Below are 9,760 nucleotides of genomic sequence, written 5' to 3'. Positions count from 1 at the left end.
CTCCTAGTTGATACCAAACTTGATGATGGGGTTCAAAATTTGAATGAGAGGGTTGAGTGAAGCTGGGCGGTCGCCATCTCAGTCTGAGGGAAGGTGTTCAAAACTTCAAATTCAAACATCCCGTTGCCTAGCTTGCTTTGCAAGCCATAGAAAGGGGGGCTAGAGAGAGAATAAATGAAGAAGAAGAAGCAATTAACAAAGGCTTTCAAATTCAAACCTCACCTTTCTCCTACTCCAGCTTGCATAGCAAGACAAAGTCTAGGCTAGAGAGGGAGAGAGAGAGAGGATTGTTTGGGGCAAAAAAAGAAATTAAAAGACCGCATAAAGTGGGGGAAATCAGGTGGCGGGAGAACATCGAAAACAAAGCACTACCGGTAATTTCTTTATTTGGCTCCCTAGAGAGAGAGAGAAAGATGAGAGAGACAGAGGGAGTGAAAGGGGGAGAGCAATCAAGAAGAGAGAGAGAGAGAGTGGAGAGAGAAAAAATTTAAGAGGGAGAGGGAGAGGGAGAGAGAGAGAATCTTATTCTTATTTCTTACCCAAGAGGGTTAGAGGGAGAGGGAGAGGGAGTGGCGGGAGATTCGAAGGAGGGAGAAAGAAATTTTAAAAAAAGGATGCCAGCCTCTCCCGCCCCGCCTATTTAGCCCTCCTCTTCTCTCCCTTCATCCCTCATCGTCATCGTCAGTCATCTCTCTCTCACTCTCTCTCTCTGCCGGAAACTTCAAAGTGTTCTGAGAAATTCCTCAGAGAAAGAGGGACCTTGATCTCCGGCGACGAAGATGTACGTGATAAAGAGGGACGGGCGGAAGGAAGCGGTGCACTTCAACAAGATCACCGCGCGCCTGAAGAAGCTCAGCTATGGCCTCAGCGAGAAGCACTGCGACCCCATCTGCGTCGCTCAGAAAGTCTGTGCCGGCGTCTACACCGGCGTCACCACCAGCCAGCTCGACGAGTTGGCCGCTGAGACTGCCGCTGCCATGACCACCAATCACCCTGATTACGCCTCTGTAAGTCTCCCTCTTCTATTTTGAATTCACCCTAATCCGTTCCTCAATCACTTTTTTAAGGTCCAGATGTGATGATTTTTTGTTTTTTTTCCGTCTTTTGTTGGTAAACTGGCATTTCTTTGTGAAGCTTGCGGCGAGGATTGCTGTTTCAAATCTGCATAAGAACACGAAGAAGTCTTTCTCAGAGACGTGAGTTTTATATGTACTAACAAATATGTTCTTTTGATAGGAGGTTTGTTGGCTTATATCAGTTTTCTGATGATGATTTGTTGGATTTTTGGTTGCTGTTTTAGGATCAAGGATATGTACAATCATGTGGATTTGAGGTCGGGGCAGAAGGCTCCGTTGGTTGCAGATGATGTTTATGATATAATTATGAAGGTTGGTTGGTTCGATCCATTAACAGAGATGTTCTTTCTTGCATTTTATTTGATTGTTTGTTTAGTTTGATGCATTCCCATTATGAGATTTTTCCTTATTCATTTTGTTTTGATTGGTTCCAGTGTGAATTTTTATATTTCTGGTAATGATGCAAAAAATCATGGGGTTTCATCTGAAATTCGTTCTCTTCTGTATAACTAATAGGTTTCAAATTGTAGAAACACAGTGTTGTTTCTAACCAGTGATACCATGAATATTGCTGTTCATATGAAATGATTTATAATTTTATATTGCAAAAACGTTACCATTATGGGTTTCTGTTATGGCTGAGGGTGAAAAATGAAGCTTAATCTAACTTCCTTTGGCTAGTTAGATCTGTTTCTACATGTGTACAATGTTGTTTCATCTGTTGATATTGTTGCTGATATTTGCCCAGTGCTTGCCATGATGCTAATTATGTCCATTTTGTATTGGTGATTATAATTCATGAATTTAGAATATATGCCCCTGTTTTATCTTCACCATGATAATAAGTTTTTCATTTATCAACAACTTAAATACCATCAATATGAGTTTCCTAATTGTTATTTGAAATCGTTCTTATTTCAGAATGCTGCTCTTCTAGACAGCGAAATCATATATGACCGAGACTTTGACTATGATTACTTCGGTTTTAAAACCCTGGAGAGATCGTATCTCCTCAAAATTGGAGGGAAGGTTGTTGAGAGGCCTCAACATATGCTCATGAGGGTCTCAGTTGGCATCCATAAGGATGACATCAAGTCTGTACTGACAACATACCATTTGATGTCACAACGCTGGTTCACTCATGCTTCTCCGACACTCTTCAATGCCGGGACCCCGAGACCCCAAGTATGGTTTGCAGTCTCTTTCTGATGGCTAATTTGCACATCTTTTAGTTTTTAAGATTGCGATCCTCTCAAAAATTTTAATGGGTATTTTTTCTGTCAGTTGAGTAGCTGCTTTCTTATCTGCATGAAAGATGATAGCATCGAAGGTATCTATGATACGCTGAAGGAATGTGCTGTTATTAGCAAATCGGCTGGGGGAATTGGTGTTTCTGTCCATAATATTCGTGCTACAGGCAGTTATATACGTGGCACAAATGGTACTTCAAATGGCATAATTCCCATGCTGAGGGTGTTCAATGACACTGCTCGTTATGTTGATCAAGGTGGTGGCAAAAGGAAAGGTGACTATATCTTCTGCTGCTCTTCTCCTGGTCTTACAGGTGCTGAATGGTTTCAGGACCTGGCAAGACCTTACCAACGTCTGATGTCTTTCAGCATTGTATCTGTTGGCTTGGCCCTTTGAATTTAAGGAATCCTTTACATTCTCTTTGTAGGGGCTTTTGCTGTGTATTTGGAACCATGGCATGCTGATATTTTTGAATTTCTTGATCTCAGAAAGAATCATGGCAAGGTATTTGCTACTGTCATCATACGATGCCTGTATCACAGTTGTCACTGCTTCTATTCCTCTGTATTTTATAAGCTTTGTGTACTAATACTGTCAGTGCACTTCCAAATTCTTATGAGTTTGTGTTTTTGAAAACTTGTTGTTTTTGGGCCATTTATCTAAGACCTGGACTTTGGTTCAAAATGAACTGAGTGCTGGACTACTAAGCCTTGAATAAATTTGTAAACAAGTGGACACTGACCTGATTGTTATTTTCTCTGTTTGTTACTGGCACTACTTATTTAATTTGCATGTGCTATGATGCTACTTGTCTCAAATCTGCACGTGAAACCACCAATCAGAATGCATAAATTTGATGTCTCTTTCAGTCTATATTGTCAGTCAACTCATGAAGTGTTATCACTTGTTGATTCAGGAAGAGAATAGAGCACGTGATCTTTTCTATGCACTTTGGGTACCTGATCTTTTCATGAAGAGGGTTCAGGACAATGAAACATGGTCACTTTTCTGTCCCAACGAGGCTCCAGGTCTAGCTGATTGCTGGGGTGATGAATTTGAAATGCTATATGCCAAGTATGAAAGAGAGGTATTCTATCTGGCTTATGTAGCTTAAGGACTATGCAACTTTGCATTTTTTTTCTGATTTGTTTTTTTAAGCAACTTTAGTTTTCAATACAGGGCAAGGCAAAGAAGGTTGTGCAGGCACAAAAGCTCTGGTTTGCTATTCTAGAATCACAAATAGAGACTGGGACACCCTATATGCTTTACAAGGTTGTTAATTGATTGATTTTTTAATATTCATCCTAAATATCTTGCTAGAGTTTTTTTTTCTGTTACTGTTATAATATAGTTTGCCATCTTTTACAGGACATGTGCAATAGAAAAAGCAATCAACAAAACCTGGGTACAATAAAATCTTCTAATCTGTGTGCTGAAATTGTTGAATATTCAAGCCCAACAGAAACTGCTGTGTGTAACCTGGCATCAATTGCTCTGCCTCGATATGTCAAGGAAAAGGTGTGTTCATGCTCTAAAATATTCTGGTCATACAGTATAATCTACAGTTTCTGGCTTTTTTGAAATTATTGCATGATGCAGGGGTTGCCACCTGATCCTCATTCATCCAAGCTGGTTGGGAGCAGGGGTTCGCATGATCGATGTTTTGATTTTGACAAACTTGCTGAGGTTTGTATCTGACTAGGGGATTTAGATTTATTGGTTCATTCTCTTTTCACTCAAATGAGGATGCACTTTCTTTTTCTGTTGAACAGGTTACTGCTATAATTACTTCAAATTTGAACAAGATAATTGATGTCAATTTTTACCCTGCTGAAACTGCAAGAAGATCAAACATGCTACACCGACCAATAGGAATAGGAATTCAAGGACTTGCTGATACTTTCATCTTGTTGGGAATGCCATATGATTCACCAGAGGTTAAATATCGGATCAGTTTCCTTCTAGTACAACTGTTAGTTTTTTTGTAATTGGTGTTTAACTTCTGATTGTTGTCTGATGTACCTTTAGGCCTGTCAATTGAACAAGGACATTTTTGAAACAATTTACTATCATGCTTTAAAGGCTTCTTCTGAGCTTGCTGCAAAAGAAGGCCCTTATGAGACATACCATGGGAGTCCAGTGAGCAAGGTTTGGTTATTGTCATAAAAAGTCTCCATAATGTTAATACTCATTTACTGTCTGCATTTATTGAGCATGCATCACCATATGCCTTTGAGCAAACACATTCCACTGAAGTATAAGTTTGCTGCCAAAGCTTAGGTATAAGATTCACTAAGAATTGGTGCCGTCACACAATTATGCATACACAATAAGGTTCGCCAGGCATCAGCTTGAAGCTATCGTGTACTCATTGTCTTCCAAAGATATTGCATCCTATTATCATGCATTTCTATCAACTTTGATGACTTGAATAACATTTCTACTTCTCTTGGAGATTGTTCTTATTTCACATTTTTGTGGATAACTGCTCAGGGAATTTTGCAACCTGACATGTGGGAAGTAACTCCATCCAATCGTTGGGATTGGCTTGCTCTGAGAGAAATGATTGTCAAGAATGGTGTAAGGAATTCCCTTCTGGTTGCTCCAATGCCCACAGCATCTACCAGCCAGATTCTTGGAAATAATGAATGTTTTGAACCATACACTTCTAATATCTACAGCAGAAGGGTGTTGAGGTGCTATTTAGAGGCAGTTTTTATTTTTATTTTTTCATTCTGCTAAAATTTGAAGGATGAATTATTTGATAACATACTACTTGTTTTGCAGTGGTGAATATGTAGTGGTTAACAAACACCTTCTTCATGACTTGACTGAGATGGGTCTTTGGTCTCCATCTCTGAAAAACAAGATAATATATGCAAATGGCTCTATACAAAAAATCCCTGAGATTCCAGCTGATCTCAGATCAATTTACAAGTATGCAAATCCAAACCTTTCTTCCATTTTGTTCAAGCCATTAGTTTGAAAAATAACCTTTTATAATTATCTTTGTTAGAACTGTTTGGGAGATCAAGCAAAGAACTCTGGTTGATCTTGCTGTTGACCGTGGATGCTACATAGATCAGAGCCAGAGTCTGAACATCCACATGGACCAACCTAATTTTGGGAAGCTCACTTCTTTGCATTTCTATGCTTGGTCCAAGGTAAGATTTGTGCAAGTTCCATTACCTTTGATCTAGAATTTCATGGGCATCCACTAGTTGGATGGTTTGGTTCCTCTTGCTATTATATCTCGGTTGAGTCTCTTTGGGTGCAAGGGGAGTTTTTATGCTTGTAGCCACTCTACTGTGTCCAGTCCTAGTTGGTGCATTTGAAAAGTCTTGAAAGATACCTTTGTTTAATATTTTTTTGAAACTGTACTTCGATATTCAAACAGGGCTTGAAGACTGGTATGTACTATCTACGCTCTCGTCCTGCTGCAGATGCAATCAAATTCACTGTGGACTCATCTTTACTTAAGGTACTAATATCGTATCTCAATTTTCTACAAGTGCACTTTTTTTTCTTGTCACCATTTGTTTTTCTGTTTGCATTTTCTTGCTGGTACCAATGAAGTCTTAACGTGTAAATCAGGATAAGCCTGCAACAGAGGCTGATAACATTGATGCCAAGATGGCACAGATGGTCTGCTCCTTAGAGAACAGAGAGGAATGCATGGCTTGTGGGAGTTAGCTGTGGTTGAATGTTGTCTAGTTTAAGTATTTCTGCTACGAGGAAGATGACTGCAGGCTGGAGACCATCTTCTTTACTGATAACCCATAAAAATTTATGGCCTCTGATAAATGGTATCTGCTGAGAGAGTGCAGGGTATTGAAGAAATTGTTTGTACATATATCTTCTAATTTGCTTTGTATTGCTGATGAAGGCAAATAACCTTGACCCGTTGGACTGTTTTTTGTGACATCTGGTTCTAGCATATTTCATGTTAATGCAATTGGTTAAGGAGATAAAAGTTCCGTTCTCTCTCTCTCTCTCTCTCTCTCTCAACGCTTTCATTTTGGTTTCATGGACTGCGTTAATGGGCTATGCTTATAAGATTGAAAAGTGACTTGGTTTGAGAAAAACTTACAAGTAGATTAAAAACCAAAAGTGGAATGTGTTTAAGAAAAGCTTGTAAATAGAAGGTTTAGTAAAAATCTTAGCAACTGGAAAATGAGGATTTATAAAAGCTCATAATGCAATCACATTATACACTTTTGAGTGTGCTTCTAGACCTGATTGCCCTCCATCTCTAGGGGTACAACTTGTCAATTGTGGGGCCGAGCAGGTGCAGCGGCACTTTAAAGTATGCAATGTGATTGCACCTGAAGCCTGCTGGAGGGATTTGCTTTAAGAAGGCTTGAAAAGAAGGGTCCTAGGTTATGTCATAAGGACATGCCATTTGGGAACTCATGTCTATAAACATGACACGTCGTCATGCCATGAACTGTTCAACTATATTTTAACATTTTAATCATGATTTTGATAATAAAAAAGTTGTCATAAAATATCAAAGAAAATTATTTGTTTTAAAGATTAAAAAAATCTTGCATCTTGTCCTAGTTTTGCTGTCCATGCCCGTGCCCTTGTGACATAAAATTTAGATAATTCTTTACATTATATGCAGCAGCTCTTGATAGTGGGCATGCAGTGACCTGCCTGAATGCCGTCCATCTTGACATTTCTCCAAATGGGTATGGTGCCCATCTCGGCAATTGCTGAGACGGCACTTCAGCTGAAGTGAAGCTGCATACTAAGCATGCAGTGGCGTTACAATAAAAAAGAGCTCTTTGACCAACGGGTCCTCCGGTTGTTTGGTAGGAGCAGCTAGTGCACGCTTCCTTGTGTTGGGACGTTGCAGGTTCAAAACCCAATGCTGTAGTTGTATAACTGGTAGGGGTCTGCCTAATCCAGCTAGCCTTTAAAAAAAAGCAGAGCTCTTTGTAAGAAGCCGGCCACTTTCATATTTGTATCAATTCTACGTATTTTATGCCAGGTTATGTCTGATTCCAGAAACTAAATTTGCTTAGCGAGTGTTGGTGTTGATAGCCCAATAAGGGGTTATTTTTGGTTTGGTTATGGGATGGCAGGTTCACTGAACCCGTATTCTTGAGTTTGCAATTAGGTTCAAGCGGAGTTTCAACAGCTTTTGCCCCAATTGTCCCAGTGTCACGGAGAAGATCTAATGTGCATTTCCGTTGACACAAGAAAAACCTTTTATCAGGTTGAGCCACTTCTATGCCAAGGAAATATCTTAATTTGCCAAGATCTTTGATCTCGAATTTGGAGTGCATGACCTCTTTAGTTTTTTGTATGATAGCTAGGTTATCTCATGTTACAATTATGTCATCAACATAGACCAATAGGATAAGAGTGCCCTGAGAGGAGATATGCACAAACATAGTATAGGCGACAATACTACATTTATATTCAATTTTAACAAAAACTTCGCTGAGTTTAGAAAACCAAGCTCGAGGAAATTGTTTTAGACCGTAAATAGATTTTTGGAGCTTGCACACTTTTTCAAGATCACACTCAAAACCAGGTGGAGGGGCCATATAAACTTCTTCTAAATCACCATGGAGGAAAACATTTTTAACGTCTAGTTGATAAATACCCCACTGTTTATTGGCAGCAACTAAGAGAAGAATACGAATAAAACTCATTTTTGCAACCGGAGCAAAAGTTTCAGAGAAATCAATACCTTCTTTCTGCGTATCCCCTTTTGCTACGAGCATAACTTCGTATCTTTCTACAGAGCCGTCACTATTGTATTTAATTTTTTATATCCATCGACATCCAACCATTTTCTTTTCTTGCTGTAACTTGACAAGAGACTAAGTATTGTTTTTAGCAGAGCTTCCATCTCGTCGTTCATTGCCTTTTCCCATATGATATCTTTAACGACTTCTTTAAAACTAGATGGTTCATATTGGGAATAAATTTTTGTTAGATAGGCTTGATAAGTCTTGGACAACCTTGAGAAATCAAATTGAAGTTCTATAGAATGGGACTTGGGATTTTCAGTGGCACAATAAGAATATTAATATCTGAGTTTGACCAGAGGCTGAGTGGGTCGAGAGGATCTCCTTATATTACCACTCTCTTGGATGGAATTGGAAGTGATCTGACTTATATAAGGCTTAAAGATGGGATTTGGATCTGGTATAGAAGGGCTGACTGTTGCTTGGATTCCAGAGTCATCTGGGTCATTAGGGATGGATTCAAAAGATGTCTCCAGGATAGGTAAGAAGGTTATGGGACTGGTCATATCTGGCAGATTTTCCTCCTTATTGGAACACGGGCATCAAGCTTTGTTTTCAAAGAATTTCACATCCCTCAAAACATGTAACTTTCTTGTGATAGGATCAAAACACTTAAAACCCCTTTTTAAAGTGGAATAACCAACAAAAATGCATTTATTGGCTCTTTTTTTGAGTTTGTTCCAAAATTTGTCTTGAAGGTGGACGAAGCACTTGCACCCAAAAACTTTCAAATGATTGATAGTAATTTTGCGATTTCTCAAAATTTCCATAGAAATTTCATTATTCAAACTGGAACTTGGAACACAGTTTATAATATAACATGCAGTAGCTATAACATCTGCCTAATATTGTTGCGGCATATTCATTTGAAACAGGAGAAAACGAGTAACATTGAGTAAGTGACGGTTTTTCCTTTCAGCAACTCCATTTTGTTGTGGAGTCCCAACACAGGTGGTTTGAGGCAATATCCCTTGTTGGGTCAAGAAATCACCAAGAACTTCATTAATGTATTCTCCTCCATTGTCTGATCTTAGATGTTTTATCTTGCGCTCATATTAAGTGAGTACAAGATTATAAATTTTTTTGAACACTTTGGCCACCTTGTATTTATGCTTTAAAAAATACACCTAAGTCATACAAGATTTATCTTCAATAAAGGTAACATAATATTTAAAACCAAGGACAAAGTCGATAGGGGCTGGACCCCACACGTGAGAGTGAACAACCTCAAAAAATAAGCTACTGCGTCTGGAAGAATTTTGAAAAGGAAGCTGAGTTGCCTTGGCAAACTCGCAAGCATCTCACGATAAATTATCATTATGAAGTTTAGGAAGTAAAAGTTTCATAATTCTGTCTGATGCATGTCCAAGACGTGAGCGCCATAAACTATAAGTATTACTGCAACATAAAAGAGTTTTACTTGGTTGACTAAAAATGTACAACCCATCACGTTCAATGCCTCTACCAATCATCTTCATTTTTCTGTCCTGAAACACCACATCCTTTGAGGAGAAAATAGCCAAACAATCATGAGTTTTTGTAATCTTACTCACAGATATCAGGTTAGCTGCAAGTTTAGGGACAATAAGAACCGAAGAATCATGATTGATAAGCTTAATATTTTTTTCTCTGGAGACCATCATAATAGATCCATCTGCTTTATATACC

At 38.8% G+C, this 9,760-nt stretch overlaps 1 protein-coding gene across 1 annotated transcript; it reads left to right on the top strand.

Moving 5' to 3' along the window:
- The first annotated feature begins 755 nt into the window (after window positions 1-755).
- Window positions 756-6,276, top strand: LOC149848574 (ribonucleoside-diphosphate reductase large subunit-like). The gene is made up of 17 exons (XM_090011835.1): window positions 756-1,007; window positions 1,135-1,196; window positions 1,301-1,388; window positions 1,998-2,261; window positions 2,361-2,601; window positions 2,755-2,831; window positions 3,244-3,414; window positions 3,507-3,599; window positions 3,696-3,845; window positions 3,927-4,013; window positions 4,100-4,264; window positions 4,356-4,475; window positions 4,821-5,023; window positions 5,115-5,264; window positions 5,344-5,491; window positions 5,725-5,808; window positions 5,922-6,276. The coding sequence occupies exons 1-17, from the start codon at window positions 780-782 to the stop codon at window positions 6,018-6,020; spliced, it is 2,430 nt and encodes an 809-aa protein (XP_089867961.1). The 5' UTR covers window positions 756-779; the 3' UTR covers window positions 6,021-6,276.
- The last annotated feature ends 3,484 nt before the right edge of the window (window positions 6,277-9,760 follow it).

The sequence above is a fragment of the Nuphar pumila genome, chromosome 1, assembly GCF_984573655.1.
Source record: "Nuphar pumila chromosome 1, dmNupPumi1.hap1.1, whole genome shotgun sequence".
Lineage (NCBI taxonomy): Eukaryota > Viridiplantae > Streptophyta > Magnoliopsida > Nymphaeales > Nymphaeaceae > Nuphar > Nuphar pumila.
Note: the sequence above shows the minus strand (reverse complement) of the source record. Positions and strands in the feature narration are given on the sequence as shown.